At 41.1% G+C, this 18,991-nt stretch overlaps 2 protein-coding genes across 4 annotated transcripts in view; both read right to left on the minus strand.

Moving 5' to 3' along the window:
* Nucleotides 1–2,395, minus strand: part of CENPI (centromere protein I) — a 60,492-nt gene extending 58,097 nt beyond the window's left edge. For all 3 annotated transcript variants that reach the window (XM_023750468.1, XM_006084681.3, XM_023750469.1), the window contains exons 1-2: nucleotides 2,313–2,395; nucleotides 368–606 (exon numbers count right to left, since the gene is read on the minus strand). In XM_023750468.1, the coding sequence (XP_023606236.1) occupies nucleotides 368–593 (226 nt within the window). In that variant the 5' untranslated portion in view covers nucleotides 594–606; nucleotides 2,313–2,395. The remainder of the gene's footprint in view (nucleotides 1–367; nucleotides 607–2,312) is intronic.
* A 2,882-nt stretch (nucleotides 2,396–5,277) lies between these two features.
* TMEM35A (transmembrane protein 35A) lies at nucleotides 5,278–17,134 on the minus strand. Its single transcript, XM_006084682.3, has 2 exons — nucleotides 17,015–17,134; nucleotides 5,278–5,687 (listed from the first exon to the last, which is right to left on the minus strand). Exons 1-2 carry the CDS (start codon nucleotides 17,132–17,134, stop codon nucleotides 5,283–5,285), a joined length of 525 nt encoding a protein of 174 aa, XP_006084744.1. The 3' UTR covers nucleotides 5,278–5,282.
* Between the last annotated feature and the right edge of the window lie 1,857 nt (nucleotides 17,135–18,991).

Genomic DNA, 18,991 nt, shown 5'->3' on the forward strand with positions numbered 1-18,991 from the left:
CAGTACTAGGGCATGATTCCCCAAACTTTGAAATCATGTTAGTAGCCTTTAAAAAGTCCCAATGCCCAGGTTGCATCCCCATACCAATAAATCAAACTAAGAGTGGATGCCAGGCATCAGTGTGTTTTAAAGATTTTCGGGTGATTCCAATGTGCAGCAATTTGGAAACCGCTCTGCCAGGAATGTGCTTTGCTGTTGTATACTAGTACCTAGCATACCCATATGTAGTAAGAGCTCAATAAATGTCTATTAAGCAGAGAAAAACATTAATGAGCAAAAATATGCTCTCCTTTAAAATTCCTCAACAAAGAAGTCTAGAATATTTTGATAGAAATAGGACTTTCATAAGGAAAACCATCTGTCTTACCTTTCTCAAAGTATCTTACTGCTATTTGCAGAGCATCTTCTGCTTGCTCATCAGCATCAGCTTGTTCAGAATCTTCCACTGGACTGTTTTGTCCATGTTTCGAGGTGCTCCTTGAGTTGCTTAGGTCCTCTTTCAGTTTCCAAGCCAAGAGATTAGTCTGATAACTATTACTATGTTGTGAAGTTCTTGGTGTCTGAGAGCTCTTAACTCTCTTTCGAGCTGACATTACTGCACATGTTCTATGCAGAAACAAGTGTCATTACCATTAACCAACCAAACTGTCCCTTTCTACTCCACAAAGACAAGAACCACATCTGAATGTATTCTAAACATTTAATACACACTACCTAACATACAACAAGTACACCTTAAAAAAACTCACAAAAATCTGGGCAACAAAACTTATAGGTTAGCTTTCTCAGAAAGTCCTTGACCTAAATAGGAACAGAGAGAAACAACTCTCCAATTAACATTGACCAGCTGAACTGGCCTTCCTGGAGGAAAATAAAAGAGTAAGAGTACGGGTAACAGCAATTTTCTTAAAATGGCTATATCACATAAGTATGTCCAAAATTAAGCCATCTTATAACTCAATCTTACTTTCTCCAATCACTCCTATTTTTCTCCACCTCTCCTTAATTTTACTTTTCATCTTTTATGCTCCCTACTTTACCAGTGCTAAGTTAAAATCGCATAGTTCAAAAGTCAAACTGGTGTGCAAACTAAGGATTATCAGAACAGAAAAATTCCCCATTAATTAACTCACTTATTCAATAGGTAATTACTGAACATCATCTATATTCCAAGCACAGTTCTAGCTACCAGGGATAAGATCATATAATAGTCAAGGTCTCTGCTCTCATGAAACTTATGGGGGTGGTGGTGTGAGTCAATAAAGAAGTATATAGCTAATAGTGAACTAATACACAGTGATGTGATAGAAATGAGGTGGAAGCTACTTTGGAATAAATGTTCACAGAAAGCGTCCCTGATTGACCTTTAAACTGACTTTTGTATGCCAGAAAGGAACCAGCTATGTGAAGATGTGCTGGAAGAGTATTTCATGGAAAAGCAAAACTAAGACTTGCTAAGACCTTGAAGCAAGAGCTTTGTCTGTTAGGAAAACAGTAGCAATACCAGTCGGAAAGGGAGAGGTAGTGATATGAAAGAGGCAGAGGGTAGTGGGAGATTAGGTCAGAAAGGCAGCCAGGGACTACCATACTGGGATGTGCATGCTAGAGTAAGGAGTTTGGATTTTAAGTGGCAACTATCGGGTAGGGAGGAGTGTTAGAGAGGGGAATGATGCCATCTGATTTATGTTTTAAGGCCATTTTAGCTGCAGTGTGAAAAATAGAATGCTAGGGGTCAAGGAGTGGAAACAAGGCAATTAAAAGGGTCTTGCAGAAGTCCTGAAGAGATGTAACTGTAGCCTGAACTAGGTCTAATGTACAGCGGTGGAAAAGGTAGAAAATGATTGTGTTCGTGATAAGTGTTGGAGATAGGCTGGGCAAGGTTATGATAAAATACTGGATGTAGGGAGAAGGAAAGAGAGGAACCCAGAAGACTTCTGAATTTTTGGCTTCAAATGACAAAAACTAAGGGAATGGTCAGAATGACACTCAACCCCACGTCCCTAGAGCAGATGAGACCAGAACAGGAGAGCAATATGCGTGTCTAAACCTGTGGGAGAGTCCAAGTTCCGAGTTGTTTCCTATGTTCCTTCCAAAGAAAAGCAAGCGAACAGCTTCAGACCCCACCCGGTTGGTTGACCGATCCCGTATCTTCCCAAGGCTTCCCCGGCGCCTCCCCCCCCCCCCCCCCCCCCCCCCACCCACCGCCCGCTTCCCAGGCTCGGGGAAAACCCTACCCCAGCCACATCTTGCAGGATAAAGAGCTTCTCTGATCTCGGAATCCCCCTTTCACGCAGTATTTAAAAGTACCTTACCTAATACACTCTTCTGTCCCCGAACCTCTGGAGTTCAAACATCCCCTCCAGGATTCAAATGAGCGAGCCCCGCCCTGCGCATACTCTTCCGCGCAGACGCAGGCGGCGACAGGGCAGAGCGGCTGCGCTCTGCTGAAGTCTGATTGGTTGGGTTTCAGCTCTACAGCGCAAGGCGGCGCGCGCGCTGGGGCTGACGCTGACGCTGACGCTGACGCTGATGCTGACGCTGACGCAGACCCAATTCGGTGCGTCGCTCGCCCCACCCACTAGGTCCCTGGTACTTGTGGTGAGTGGGCCGTTGCGGCAGGAGCAAACTGATTGGCTGGCGTTTCCGCTGTCCTAATAATGTTCACATTCTTTAATTTTGCGTAAAACAGATCAGCATCTGAATTCTTGAACTTAACAAGATTAATTATAGCGATGGCTTTGCCCAGATTGACCCCAAACGTCGCGACTTGGCGGGAAAATATGAAACTGCAAACTTTGCAGTAAAGACTGCCTCTCCTATTCTGGGCAAGAGACTTAGGTTAAAGGGTCTGTGACCTCTATAGCTATCATTTTCCCCATGTGAAACTAGGAGGTGGGAAGGAGGGGGGGAGGCTGGATCTACCCTCCTTTTACCGAGGATGGGTACCCATACCTTCCAGGGTTTGCTAAAAACGTGTCCTGGGCCAGATGTGTCACCTTGCACATAACCAGCCAAGTCTACACATAAAGATTCCTAACTTTGAGGAGTGATGGACCTTAAAGAAATTGGCTAAAATAGCAACAAAGGTTTAGTGTGAGACCTGAGCGTAGTCCCTAGTTTAATCTCTTACTAGACTAGGAATCAGAGAGGAAAGATATAAATTTAACAGCTCTCGCTGATTTTTTGAAGCCAAAACATATCTATAAACTGTAGGTAAAACTGTAGAAGGAAACTTGGCTATTTTAGGGAGACATGAAGAATCACAGGTTAAGTTGATGTATTTGGGAGATTACAGCAGAAATGACTTTATCACATTTTATATTTGTATGGTTTTTCAGAGCACTTTAAGGAACTCATTTAATAATGCATGAGAAATGAGTGTTCAATATTTCCATGGTAGCTGTTCTTCCTTTTCTACTAAAACTGAACATTTCTCAAGAGTCATTTTAATCATTTCATAGGCTCAGTTGTAAATTGGAAGGGCTTTTAAGCTTTCAGTCCCCCTTCTTTTTTGTAGATGATGAAACTGGGGCCTTGAGTGAGGAAATAACTTGGTTAATGTGACAAGTCTGTGGCACTGGAACTTGTGCCACTTCGTGGACACATATAGTGAGAGAAACTGGTTCATCTTTATTTAATATACCTGCAATTTTCACTGAAATCATTCTTCTACTTTCCCCTGGCATCACCTAATGAAGCAGAATTCCCCAAATCTGGAAATTGCATTGAGATCCTAATTCTATAGCTTTCTATCACAGAGGTGTGGAGGAACCTAAATGAGATTGGAAAATTGGTAATCTTAATATATTAAGTGACTATACATCCCCTTCTCTTTCTTCTCCCTTATCCAGGCAAAAAAGAGCCCAAATCCCTTGATATTACCCTTACTTCCCAGATTTTCAATATTTGTCCCAACAGTTTCCTCCAAATTTCAATTTTTTTATTTTGAAAGAATGAGAGAAATAAGACAGAGAGGTATCAATTAATAAGAACAATGACATTGAAGAAATACAATAATTTACTCCACACACACAAAACACCCCCACCCCTTTTCCCATCCCTGGCACAATAATATCAAAACCATCAAAGCACATCTAACAAGAAGAAACATCAGTATGTAATGAAGAAAGCAAATTTTCATACTGCTGGATCCAACTAACCCATATCAAATGTCCTTCCCTCAGCTAAACTCCACCCACTGGAATAATAAAGAAGTGCAGAGGCGACAACATTGGGGGTAACTTAGATCTCTGCTTACACTAGCAAAGTTCAATGAAAATTCAATAAGAGTAGTGAATCTATTTGTCAGGGAAACACTGGGTACAACTCTTCGGTCAAATGTCACATGATTTAAGAGAACAGTTTGAGATTCACAGACTTCTAACAGGACTAATCCCTGCTCCCTCAGCCACAACAGTGGAGAAGCTGCCAAATCCTGGTTAGCTGCTGAGAATAATGGAAGTGAGCCAGTTTTTGGCTTAAGAAAATTAACAAAAACACATGTTTACTGCTTCAATTTCAAACTGTGAGCTTAGTAGGTTGGGCTTGGACAAAAGCAAGGTGAAACTTTCAATTTCATCACTTGAAGAACTAGATTATCTATTGACTGCATATATTCCTTATTTTAATTAAACTCAATATGGAGTATTTAAAATTTAAACAACTGTTAAAAGTAGAGGCAAATTAATTTTACATATAACTCAGTGCCTTAAATTGAACGACCTTTTCCTTAAAGTGGTAGGTTTAAGTTTTCAGTTTAATCTATCAAGGGATTCCTCCATCCCATGGGAATACATCATTTGTTTTATACCGAAAGTAGATTCTCTTTATAGGAGATTTATTTTATTCTGTCTTCACTAGACTGGGTTTATAAAGGGAAGGATACCTATGCAGGATTAGTTCAAGATCAGAGCCTTTTCCTCCGCATGTGCATGCACACACACAGTAAATACATTTTCCCACACATACAGTCTCACAGTCACATGCTTGCTGGAGTCCATCTCACAAAAACACTTCAGTAGTTAGCCATATACATGTACATGCAGCAAGATGTGAGAGTTCCCCAGAGTGATTAAAGATGGTGCACATATGTCTGTCTATGTGGGGAGGTCATTTTAGGGTTTAGGTGTACACAAACTAACAGGGCCATTAACTTGTAGATTATATTTTCCCTTCAACCCCCCCCCAAGATAAATAAAGCAAATGAAAAACACACAGTGACATCTTCCTGGGTGTCATGGAGGCAACTGCCTGGAAGGTCCACTTTTTGCACTTCCACTTTTCTATGACAGCTTCATTTTGCCCTGAGGGGCCTTCTCATATAAGGAGGGCTGCTCCTCTGCTTTCCCCGCATTTCCTATGTTTCCTTGGGGCGAGAACTTCTTCTCAGAAGACCGGTCTTCAGGCTTTCGGGCAATCAGCAGGCGGCAGGTGAGTAGGATTCCAAACACCAGGGCATGGGCATAGCGTTTGAGAGGATCACCGACTAGCTGATGGAAGAAGAGCACAACCAACACCAGCAAAAGCAGGAAGAAGTTGGCCACATCTTTGGGACGTCCAGGCACAAGGGTCATGACAATGCCACAGGCCACCTCAAGAGCACCAATGCTTTTACGGAGGAGAATGGAATTGATTCCCATTTTCTTCAGCAGAGGAAGTGCTCGGACATAGGTCTTGTAAGCACGTTTCTAAAGTGGAATACCATAAGGAAATCACCGCATTACCTATGAAGTTAACACAAGAAAGGTCCTCCTTCCCCACCATTCCCTTTCCACACCAGCCAAGGGTATCCCATTTTTTTTACTGTTCCCCAAGACAAAAGCTTTGTAATTAAGATAAGAAGAAAAGCAAGCAATCTGCTGAGATCCCTGTAATTTAAATGATTTAAACTGTAGTAACAGCATGGAAAGTAAGAGAATTTGGCTTATAGTTTAATTTTTTTCCTAATTACAAATCATAAACAACATTAAGAATTTAAAAGAAAATTCATCAGGTCCATAAAAACTGGTACAGATTAGTCACATCCACAAGTGCCTGCCTTGTCCAAACCCAGATGCATATGAATATCAACAAAAATGAAACAAGGCAAGGCACAGTATGGTAAAGCCTCACTAATTTGGACTTCCCTAATTTGAAATCTATGATAATTCAGAAACTTCAGCTGAGCTGGAGTTTATATTTGTGACATTGGTAAAAAAGAAAAAAAAGTGTGTCTGTGCTAAAGCAAGTAGAAAATTTAAATGTCTGTAAATGTCAGTCCCTTGTGTATCTTTAAAATATAGTAAGACAAAAATTATTCTCATGGTCATTGAGATAAATCCCCAGGCCTTTACAAGACACTCCTTTGATTAGCTTGGTCCAACTTCATTAATTTTAATTCAACAAATACTTATTGAACACCTACTATGGATTATTCGATGGAGATATACAGATGAATAAGACAGGGTCAAGAAGCTCTTGGTCTAGTGGGGGGAAAGAGATACATAAAGAGCATTATAAAGCAGCATGGTTAGTGGTATATAACAGAGGTCTGCACAATGTCTAATTGTAGCCCAAAAGGAGACATCATAGGACAGAGGAGGGAGTCACTGGATATATTACAAAGTAATATAATTATATTGACCTTAGCCTAATAGATAATCATATTTTTTACTATTCATAGTGGCCTGATCCTCAAAGTAAATTGATAAGATTTTATTGTGTCTTATTGGGTTTGCCCACTGCTTTGTTTTCATTAAGTATCCATCAGTTCATTCAATATTTATTGTCTCCTTATGCTAGGCACAGGACTAGGTACTCTGGATAGAGATATTAATTATTCAAAGGCCCTGCCTTCCTGAAGCTTGAGTTTATAAGACAAAGAATAGTTATGCAAATACATAAGTGCAATAAAGTATTATGGGTGAGTCTGGCTGATGTGGCTCAATGGTTGAGCATTGACCCATGAACCCAGAGGTTATTGGTTTGATTCCCACTCAGGGCACATGCCCAGGTTGCAGGCTCGATCCCCAGTAGGAGGAATGCAGGAGGCAGACGATCTCATCAATGTTTCCATCTCTCTGTCTTCCTCTCCCTTCCTCTCTAAAAAAGCAATGAAAATATTTTTTAAAAAAGTATTATGGGTGCTGAATAAAATTATGTAAGTGGGTACAGTGGAGGTACACCTGAGGGAGTGGTCAAGTCTTCCTAGATGAGGACTGAGAAAAGCTAGAGTAGAATCTTAAAAGAAGAAAAATTGTTTGTAAGATCAATAAAGAAAGTGTATTGCAAGCAGGGGAAGCTGAATGAGCAAAGGCCCTGAAAAACAAATTAGACTGGTGTATTGTGCATACTGCCCCAGTTCAGCATAGGTTGGGGGAGGAAGGGGAGACATGAAATTGGGGAGATAGATATGAATCAGATCACATATGTTGCGTGTGGAGCTAGACTTTATCCTATAATCCAAGGGGAGCAATATAATTTGCTTGTAAGGAAGCTGCCTCTGGAAATAATGTGGAGGATGGATACAAGAGGTATGCCTGGAAGCAAGGAAACCAGGTAGAGACCTGGACTAGAGTAATGACAGTAAGGATAGAGGGAAGGGAACAGAGTCAAGGATACTTTGGATGCAAAATCAACAGAATTTGATGTCTTATTGGATGTGGACACTGAGGGAAAGATAACTCAAGAAATATTCTCTGATCTCTGGCTTGGGTGCCTGGATAGAAGTTTGGGAATGAACATAGAAGAACTGGTTGGGAATGACAGAGGGCAAGAAGGAGTGAGGAATTTAATTTGGGTTTTTCTGAGATGAAGTATCTCTAAGACATCTAAGTGGAGACATTTGGTAAGGCAGTCAGTAAGAAAGGTCTGCAATAAAAATACAGAATGGATAGTCATCAGTATGTCCAGGTAGAATGTATACAGTGGGAAAAGTTGTGTGACACACATTTAAGAAATGGGGAGAGGAAAAGTGTCCACAAAGTAGACAGAAGAAACTATGGTCAGAAAAGTATGAGGAAAACTAGCAGAGACAGGGTCATGGGGGCCAAGAGGAGTTTTAAGAAAAGACTAGTCAAATAAACATTCAGAAATGGAATTGTTTGGTCATATGGCAGTTCTATTTTAATTTTTTATCAACTTCCATACTGTTTTCCATAGTGGCTGAACCAATTTACAATCCCACCAATAGTGAATAAGGGTCCCCTATTCTCTACCCTTATCAGCAAAATAAAAACACTAATTTGAAAAAGGTAAATGCACCCCTAAGTTCATGTACAATAGCCAAGTTATGGAAGCAACCTATGTGTCCATCAATAAATAAATGGATAAGATGTCACATTCTCTCTCTCTTTCTCTCTCCCTCTCTCTCTCTCTGGAATATTACTCAGCAATATGAAAGAATGAAATCTTGCCATTTGAGATACTGTGCTTTTATGCTAGCAGCTAGAGGCTATTATGCTAAGTGAAATAAGTAAGACAGAGAAAGACAAATACCATATGATTTCACTTATATGTGGAACAGAAACAGACTCATAGATATGGAGAACAAACTGATTGTTGCCAGGGGGAGATTGAGGGGGATGGTTGAAAAAGGAGAAGGGGAATAAGAGGTACAAACTTCCAGTTAAAAAATAAATAAGCCATGGGAATATAATGTCTAGAACAGGGAATATAGACAATAATATTGTTAATAATTTTGTACAGTGAGAGATGGTTACTAGACTTATTGTGCTGATAAATTATAAAGTATAAAATGTAGAATCACTATATTGTACACCTAAAACTAATATAATATTGTATGCCAACAATACTTTAATAATTTAAAAAATTAAAATAGAAAAAGGAACATGATGGTCAAAAGCACCAGATGCAAGACAAGTATTATACGAATTGGGCAGAAAGCCAACTTGACCTCTCAGAAGCATCTGGCACTTAAAATAGTGTTCATACTCTCTAGGTTTTGAAAAAATGTTAAGTCATTTCTCTCACTTCTGGACAAGTGAATGCACCCTTATTTCATGAATTACCATGAGTGGTACAAGATAACCCCCTATGAGGACTGTTAAAAGACAGATGGAATGCCGAAACCGGTTTGGCTCAGTGGATAGAGCATCGGCCTGCGGACTGAAAGGTCCCAGGTTCGATTCCGGTCAAGGGCATGTACCTGGGTTGCGGGCACATCCCCAGTAGGAGATGTGCAGGAGGCAGCTGACCCATGTTTCTCTCTCATCGATGTTTCTAACTCTCTATCTCTCTCCCTTCCTCTCTGTAAAAAATCAATAAAATATATTTTTAAAAAAAGACAGATGGTATAGTTAAAAAAGCATGGGTTTGGATTCAAACAGGCTTGGGTTCAAATCCCATCCCTGCCTCTTTCTAGTTGTGTGTCCATAGGCAAATTATTTGAGCTCTCTGAGCCTCATCTTTCTTAGTAGGGCTGTGACTAAGGTTAAGTAAGTGAGGCTATTTGTCTTGAGTAAAAATTTTAAGAGAGTACCAAAAATACTAATTGGTTAAGGTAAATAATATCCATAACAAAAAAAATGTCAAAATTTTAAATAAAGGCAGGATCCAACTCTACATTTGCACAACCCTGCCTCACACACCAGTTCCTAATCCCATTCCTGTATGATCCAGTCTTTATTTAAAATTTCACCTTTGCTGAAACCGGTTTGGCTCAGTGGATAGAGCGTCGGCCTGCGGACTGAAAGGTCCCAGGTTCGATTCCGGTCAAGGGCATGTACCTGGGTTGCGGGCACATCCCCAGTAGGAGATGTGCAGGAGGCAGCTGATCGATGTTTCTCTCTCATCGATGTTTCTAACTCTCTATCTCTCTCCCTTCCTCTCTGTAAAAAATCAATAAAATATAAAAACAAACAAAAAATAAATAAAATAAAATTTCACCTTACCGTAGTCCCTACTCTGCTCCTGAACATATAAGAAAATACAAGATGTTAGTCTTCCTACCTCTTTCCATTTTAGTTTAAATTGGAAATTTTCAGAGAGAAATTAGGAGAGAGGTTGACCAGTAGGCAGAGTAAAACCCTGGGCTGAACTGAGCCAGACCCACATGGAACAGAGCAGAGCTGAGGGTTAGGTCACCTGGTGATGAGGAGAAACCTGCCCATTTTCCCTCACTATTAATCTAGATGCCACCTGCCCACTCTCTCTCCCTCTGCATTCTGGTGACTGTAGTAGGGCTACATTAGGGAAAGAAATCTAGACCGAAGAGGTTTGCTTAACACTTTTAAGTAAAGACTATTTCTATTAGTAACACAAAGCTTTCCAGGAGGCAATTCCTAAATCCTAAGTGTAAGCTTCTGGCATGATGAACACGGTAGTGAAGAAGAGTTTCTTACCATCATTTTAGAATCAAACCTTCCAGATGCTGGCTGAGTGGCTTCTGCAAAGTGCTCCATTTTTGGTTAGGGCTAACCACCCATTATTCAGTAATAGATTCTGATCTATACTATAGTGGAATCTGTATCCTAGGGCCAAATTCCGGGCCTTTAAATCAAGTTCCTGTGACTTCAGTGATTTTTTTTCTCTCTACTTGGTGTAACTCCATATCACTTTTTCAGTTGTTGTTTATCTAACCTCTTAAACTGCAACTGTGGATATTTTTATGCAGCTGTTGCCTCTTTCTTTCCTCCTTTTCTCAAGAAGAAACTGTATTTGGATAAGTTATGTCATTAAATCATTAGTTCAAAGCTGAATAGGTACAGACAGCATCTATTCTCCAAGACTCCAGACAGGGAGTACTTAATTTGTTAGAAATAGAACTAAGCTTAGATAGGGTCTTGATATCATAGGAAGCATTTTATTCTTTTTTTTCTGTGGAATAGGATGGAGATATCAAAAGATTGCCAGTCCCATCAATGTTTAGTCCAGGCCACCTCAGTTCTAACATTAATAATAAAGAGGGTTGTTGTAAGAATAAAGAGGGTTGACTGAGTGACTCTCCCAAAAGACTCTTGCAATTCACTGTGTTAGGTCCATTTTCTTTCCATTGCAATGACCCAGACACTGTAATCACAGTTTCCTATTAGGGAAAGGAAGCAAGAAAGAGAATGTTTCAAATCCCTTAATCAAAGGCAATCATCCAGCAATATCCTTGGACCAGGATTCTTAAGATAAGCTAAATTCCAATTTCCCTTTTGTCCCTAGATTGCTTGGAGAAAATTGCTAAGTATTTTATTACCTCAGTTTCCCATTTTGTAAATTAAATAAGCATTTTGGAGATTTAGTCAAAGAATCATAGCATCATAGCATCAACCAAGGGCCATAGGTACACATTAATGAACTACACCATTAGAAATCCATAAATTTACAAACCACAGTAATTATTTTAATAATAATAGTGTTGAATCAAGCGGATCCATTCTTGTCATATGGGGAGATATGACTCAGTTATGAATCAAAAGCATATGTAGTTTTCCTTTAGTCATACCTTTTTTTGTCATTTATTCTTCACAATATTTCACAGTCCATGATCTCATATTAATGACATTAAATTTGAACAGCTCAAAAATGTCTAATAATATTCATCTTTAATTACAATTAACAACAGATCCAAGCCAGATACTAGGATAAAATAGGAATATGGAGCAAGTGTTTTGGTCTACTTTGGTTCACCAATGCCAATTAAGTAAAAGAAAAAATAATTTGGCTGATATACTGCATTATCCCATTTATATAAAGGTCAAAAGCAGGTAAAACTAATTTTTATTGTTAGAAGTTAGTATACCAATTGTCCCTGGGGAGGTAATAACTAGAAGGGGCCACGAGGGGCAGTTTCTGAGGTGCTGGTTATGTTTTGTTTCTTGATGTGGGTGCTGGTTACATAGGAGTAAAAATTTCTTGCACTTAATGTGCACGTTTTAGTATGTATGTTATACTTCCATAAAATATACAGGGAAGAAACTATATGAAAGCAGAAGAGGATACTGACAAAAATACTTGTCAAAGCCCATACTATGTACACCACAAAGAGTGAACCTAATGAAGACTATAGACATTAATAATTATGTGTAAATATTGGCTCATCAATTGTATCAAATGTAGCACACTAATACAAGATGTTAATAATAGGGAAAAGTAAGGGAAAGGGGATATATGGGAACTCTGTCCTTTCTGCTTAATTTTTCTGTAACCTACAACCCTCCCCAAAATAAAGCTCATTAATTAAAAAGAAATCTCAGTCTGGTTGCTATCTTACACCATAATGCTTATATAAATGCTGCAAAATTTACTGACTCAAATATGATTTACCTAAATCCCTGTAGGAGAAAATGCCACATGTGGATCACAGATCATTTCTTAAATGCAATAAAAAGCCATTATATGTTTAATTGCCAAATATCCACATGAAGGATAAACACATTTTAAGCACTACATATAAAATATAATATACAATAAATATAATATACTAGAGGCCTGTTGCACGAAAAGATTCATGCAATAGGCCTTCCCTTCCCCTGGCTGCCAGCACTGGTTTTCCTCCGGCACTCGGGACCCAGGCCTTCGCTCTGGCCGGAGCCGCCTTCAGTCTTCGCTCCGCCACTTCACGCCTACATATGCAAATTAACTGCCATCTTTGTTGGCGGTTAATTTGCATATCTCGCTGATTAGCCAATGGGAGGCGTAGCGAAGGTATGGTCAATTACCATGTTTGTCTGTTATTAGATAAGATAACCACTTCATAGAATGCTCACCTAAAGAGGAAGCTGGGAACCCTAGTCCTACTAACAAAGGTGGATCCCTCCCTGATTGCATTTTAGGGCAAAAGAGTCTGATTTCTACTCTCAGTCAAAAGTCACTCTGCAACAAGCACAATTGTTGGCCACTGAGAGGTTATAAGCTCCCTGGCATAAGCTCCAATGTAGTTTAGCTTGGGATGGCTAGCTATGGAACTAAGCAAAGTCATTTTACAGCTCAGGGTCACCTTCCTCTCTGAGGGAATAAACGTACTGTGCCACTTCAGAGAGCAGTCACATCAGTGAATTACTGTCTTATTGCTTAGTTGGAAAGCAATGAATGACAGTGATTGGAAGCATAAAAGATTACCTATGGACATTAAATAAACTGCCTAAACATATCTGGAGTGTTTCCCCAGGGTTACACAAACAGGAGGTCACTTAACTATAGATCAGCATATAACTCAAATCAACAAATCTTCCCTATGAGAGGATGCAAAGAAGCAGAGACTTGCCCTGTCTTCCTGAAGGCCAAAATCCGTGGCTTCATTGTGAAAGGATTTTTGGTGTTTCTTTTACTATTTCTAATGTGGCCCCTTGTGCTTACAGGATGGAACCTCTGCTATAAGGAGCTGAATGTACAGCAAGTCAACCATTCATATTTTCCTCATCCCTGCACAGATAGCTGCTTAGCAGCATTTGTGAGTGCGCTCTCCAATTTCAAGTGAATTAATAAAGGCATTTGGTCAGAGGAGTGGTTGGTCATGTTAAATTCCCATGGGATTTAGAATACTTAATGATGACAACTTCCTAAATCTGGAGGAGGTATAGGACAACATGCACAACATGGGCTATTCAAGAAAGGCACCTGGAAATTCTGCATGGGATCCACTGTGCATTACCCAACAGCAAGTGTGGACTTTTCAATATTAGCTGATTGCTTAAAGTCTATTCACCAGGGCAAATGAAAATAACATCTTGCTCTTCTAAATGCCTGATTTTAACCCCTCGATTTAGGAATTCCTCAATTGAGGAAATCACTGCATAAAATAGAATCAATTATCAATATCACCTCACTCAGAACATTTTTGGAACACCTATCATATGCAAATACTGTACCAGATGCTTCCATATGTAATCTCAGTTAATATTTACAACAATCTTCTGAGGTAGGTATTATTATCCTCATTTTATAGATCAGGAAATTGAGGCACTAACTCAGGATTCAAACTATATGACTCAAAACCTATACTCTTTCCACTAATTTCTCCTGGCTTCCCTAGTAGAGACAGGAAAGAAGTTCATAGTCATTTGTCTGTTTGGTTTTTAGCAGTGATTCTTCAGAGAGGTGATAACACCTAAGCATTGCACTAATGACTTTAGAACAATAAAAAGAAGTTGGCAAAAAGAAAAAAATCTGAATTTGAAAAATTGGTTTCAAAGTGAAATGAAACCCCAAGGTATGAATTGTGGCAGTTGAATTTATACAGAAAAAGGAGAGAGAATCCATCTAATGACTCCTCTATTGAGAGTACTGAATCACGGAATCTGCTCCAACAATAGCTTACCCTATGATCTTGGATCAGTTATCCATCAGTAAAATAAGAATAAATAATAATAATGAAAATAATAATAAATATTAAAACACTTCAGAGTCGTCTTAAAGAACAAATAATATTAAAACAACAACAGCAACAATATTTTGAGATCTTATCAATAAAGGCCACCACTGTCAATATAAGACTAACTCCATTGATGCAGAGGAATCATTTCTAAATTGAAAACAAAAAATCCCAGATAATCATCTCAGCTGATCTAAGGTTGGGGTCCTGAGGGGCTGTAGCTCCCTTCTAAGAATCAGGAAATAGCTCTTAAACTGTATAATTGAGAATCAGAGAGAAATCTGAAGGATGGTAACCAGCCAAGACAGTGCTACAGTGATTCATTCATTCATCCATCCATTCAACAAATATAAATTAAGCACCTTCTTTGTACTAGAACTGAATTTCCCCCATTTCCTATGGGTTCAAGAATAAAGCTAGGTCAGTCCAGGCACTATTCAGTGGGCCCTACCTCAGACAGCCATCTCCAGCTTGGGGCCCAGTGCTCAATGCAGGAGGGGACTCTGAAAAAGGACGATCTAAAAATCCCCCCCGAGCTTAATACTATTGTGAAGTCTATCTTCCAGCTAATTTAGATATAGTTCTTCCATTCGCTCCAAATGCCCCTGAGCACAGAAGCACAGAATTATGTGTAAACACACACACACACACACACACACACACACACACACACACACACAATGGTTCTGTACTGCTGTATTAGATTATATCTATTTGAATATGTTCCTTTGAAATCTTCACATTTGTTTCTTCTGCCTTTCATTAGATTGCAATAGATGGCTCCACTCCCTAGGAAGAAACCTACTGTAAACCCATTTGTGGCTGCTCCTCCTCATGAGCTCCTGCCAAGCTGGTAGAAAGCTTCCTGGTGACTCCATTTTAGTTGGATTGCCTGAAGAACCTAACACTGTACGTAGAGTGCAACTTAGGGGGTGGGGGGCTGGAAAGCAGCTGAGCAGGGTCTGGGGGACAGGGAGTATACTGAAGAAGGGTACTGTGTCCCCAAGGAAAGGGAAAGCTTAAAATACCTAAGGTGCACAAAAACATATAAATATATGCAAAGTAAAGAAAAACAAGAGCATATTCATTTATTTGTGATCTAACACTACACTACTACTGCCAAGACAAAAATGTAGTGGCATTCCCCCTCCACCCAGTCCCTCTGCTTTTAGTGGCTTTTGCTACCTCATCTCTCCTCTGCAGGCTGCCTTGGATACTCTGTTTGACCTGGTTTTAATTTAATCTGGTCAAACATGTTGGGAGGAGGGGAAGGAAGAAGGAAAAACTTATTAGAATTTGCCACTGGGGCTAGACCTGGGCCCTTGAGTACCAGCTACCCTCCCCCATCCCAGGGTGATCCTGTGGTGAGGGAGACATGGAAAGCACCAGCTCTAACCCTGAGACAGAAGCCAGAGCTACCTGCAAACATTTTCTGAGCATCTACAATTTATTTGCCAGTCTCCATCCACATGCAGCTCGCACTGAGGGGCCCTGGAAGATTCCACAGTGGGCTCCAGGATTGCTATGTATTCCTATCAAGCTGTGGGGCTATTCCTCCTTGCCACAGCCCTAAAGAGGAGTTCCTCTTGCCTGTCTTCTCTCTCTCTCTCTCTCTCTCTCTCTCTCTCTCTCTCTCTCTCTCCCCTTATTCCTTCTCTAAGCTTCTTTCCTTCTTGACCTTGAGAACCCAGTAATGGGCTCCCTCTTATTACTGGCAGTCTGGCAAAAAGAGAAAGTGAGAACCAGATTCTCTTCAGCTGAGGCTGGGAAATAGAGTCAAAGTGACAGGGGGCGAGGCCAGAAACTGAAAGTGCTGGAAACATCCCCTGCCATCTCCTCCTTCTCTAAGGCAGAAGAACAAGTCCTCTTCACGCGAACTGGCGAGCCCAGCCCCCAGGTTGCAGAGATGTTTTGGCCAGTCACCTTCTGTGATTCCAACTCTGCAGAGGGGAAAACCTTCAGAGGGCCTGGCTCTGGGCATCCAAGGGAGGCAAGGTGGGATTAAGGACTACTGCAGGAGAGAAAAGGCAGACTTCGCAGATTGTACAGATTAGCCCACAAACATAACAAAATAAAACAAAACATCCAGCTCTCCCCTGAGAGAAGGTGAAGAAGCAAGCTCTTGGTGACCTTTATTTGGGCCAAGACTGCTTTGTCTCAAGGATACAGACACACGCCCAGGCTGCTAGGGGAATACTATCAGCTCTCTGCTAGCAAAGAAGAATACCTTTCCCGCCCCTAAAATTTTGTTTTAGTAGCCCATTCTCTCCCAGCTCTTTCCCTTCTTCCCCTTTGTTCTTCCCGAAGATAAACTCTCCTGTTTGCTGAACTCTTAGCTCCAAGGGGAGGAATCAGACTTGCAGACTGGTTGCCCGACTTTGGGTGTGCTGGAAGAAGGGAAGGGTTCCTGCTGGTGACAGGTGTTAGGCAGGTCTCAGCCTTCTGGATTGCTTGGGGGTTGAGGGGTACTCGCTGGGTAACCCCTCCCCCAACAGGCATTCAGTGACTGAAGAGCAGTTGCTCTCGGCTTAGCCCACAAATAAAATCGCTGCTGACCAGCTGCTTCTTCCGAGCTGCAAAGTTGTTGGGAAGACGGGAGGGTCCGGGTGGGGTGGGGGTTAAAGGGATGGGACTGAGGACTAGAAAGAAAAGACCGAGAGAGGAATTCGCTATCCCTTGCGGGTGCGCTCTTCATCACCCATTTGCTTCACTTACCATCTCATTGTAGGCATCCTTGCTGAGCCTGGGGGTCAACTTGATAGTCCCCATAAAAACAAAGAAGAGTCCCAGGGCCACTGAGAGGGCCACGACAGTTACGGTTCTGGGGGATGCCATGGAGTCACCAAGGCAGGTCCCAACTAATCCTCTGCTTTGCGCACCCTGTGTGTCTAAAGCGCTGGCAGTTAACACAGAGAAAACAAGAGGGACGCTGCAGAGGCAGCAGGCAGCTAGAATGACAAAGGGAGAGGAGGGAGCTGGAGAGAAAAACTGAGATCCAGATTCTACCTCTCTCACTACAACAATTGCTGGGTCCTAATGCCCTACGTCAGCTCCTCACTGGCCAAAAGCACAGTCTCAAAGTTAAAAGAAGCCCTAAACTGAGATGGAAACTTGAAGTCTTAAATGGGGGAAAAGTAGGTTAGGCTTCAAACTCAGTTCCTGAGCTGCCTCTAGACTGAGGATTAGGAATGACCTCATTTCTACCACTTCCCACCAGGCGCACTTTTCTTCTCTATAGTCCTCTGTCATTCATTTTTTCAACCTCTCTCATTTTCTCCCCTTTCCTTTCTCTCAGTCAAATCATCAGTCCTCAGAGTTGCTGTTTTCTGCAGTTGGTAACACTCAAGGATAAAACTGCAAAGTTGTCAGATTTGATTACTGCCAAAGAAGACTTTCTCTTTATCTTCCTCTAAAACCTTTCATGGCTCCCATTGCCCAGTGGTTTAACTCCAGAGTTTTAAGCTTTTAATTCAAGATCCTTGGCTTATCTTCCAATAGCTCCCACTGCCAGGTGCCACCCCTCATCTCCTCTCTACTCATGGCCCCATACAACGCGAGCTTTCCAACCTCCACTACATTCCCTTTCACTACTCCCTCACTCTTCACTAACATTCAATCTTTTCTTCAATGTCTCCTCATTCATAAAGACTTCCCTGATCCATTCTCAGCTGGATTTTATTTCTTTCTCCTCTGATTTCCTATAATAACCAATATTTATCGGCTGTTTCTTGTTTATTTATTGAAAGTGCTAGACACTACCCTTTACTTGTATTAACTAAGTTATCTTTACAGCAATAATATGAGCTAGGTATGAGCTCCCATTTTATGTATGAAATATTGAAGGATAAGGAAGTTAAGTAAGTAACTTGCCCAAGAGTATATGCTAGTAAATGGAGAGCCAGAATTCCAACCTAGGCAGCTATTTCCAGAGCCTGAGTTCTTAACCATTGCTCTACTGCCTCTCCATATAATAATTTACATAATCAGTATGGCACTTACTTGATATTGCTTAGCACTGTAATTACACACACACACACACACACACACACACACACACACACACAACATATTTGATAGGCTGTGTTCCAGAGTCAGCAGTCTGGAGTCAGACTTAGAAGGTCCAGGTTTTAAATCCCAGGTCTGCCACTAACTCTGTGGCAGATAAGTTGCATAACTTATCTGAACCTTGATTTCTACGTTTTTAAAAATATATTTTTATTGATTTCAGAGAGGAAGGGAAAGGGAGAGAGAGATAGAAACATCAATGATGAGAGACAATCATTGATTGGCTGCCTCTTGCACACCCCACACTGGGGATTGAGCCTGAAACCCAGTCATGTGCCCTGACCGGGAATTGAACCATGACCTCCAGATTCATTGGTCAACGCTCAACCACTGAGCCATTCCAGCTGGGCCATTTCCACATTTATAAAACACTAGAGGCCTGGTGCACAAATTCATGCATGGGTGGGGTCCCTCTAGGTGGCCTGCAGAGATTGGGCCGAAACCCACAGTCCAACACCGCCTGCAGCTCCTACCTGCTGCTCCCACTCATCCTGGCCCCACTGTGCCTGCCATGGGCTCATACCCAATCAGTCCTGATTGGGAGAGGCTCATGCTGCTGCAGCAGCGCTTGACAGGCTTGAGCCCTGTGTCTGGCACCCTCCCAAGGCGAGTGGCCTGTGGGATCAG

Source organism: Myotis lucifugus, unplaced genomic scaffold (genome assembly GCF_000147115.1).
Source record: "Myotis lucifugus unplaced genomic scaffold, Myoluc2.0 scaffold_13, whole genome shotgun sequence".
Classification (NCBI taxonomy): domain Eukaryota; kingdom Metazoa; phylum Chordata; class Mammalia; order Chiroptera; family Vespertilionidae; genus Myotis; species Myotis lucifugus.

Excerpts from the sequence above, each read along its gene's own strand:
- TMEM35A (XM_006084682.3), bottom strand. The coding sequence starts at position 17,134 with ATGGCATCCCCCAGAACCGTAACTGTCGTGGCCCTCTCAGTGGCCCTG. Across the intron at positions 5,688-17,014 it reads AGGATGCCTACAATGAGATG|AAACGTGCTTACAAGACCTA; the intron begins GTAAGTGAAGCA and ends ATTCCACTTTAG.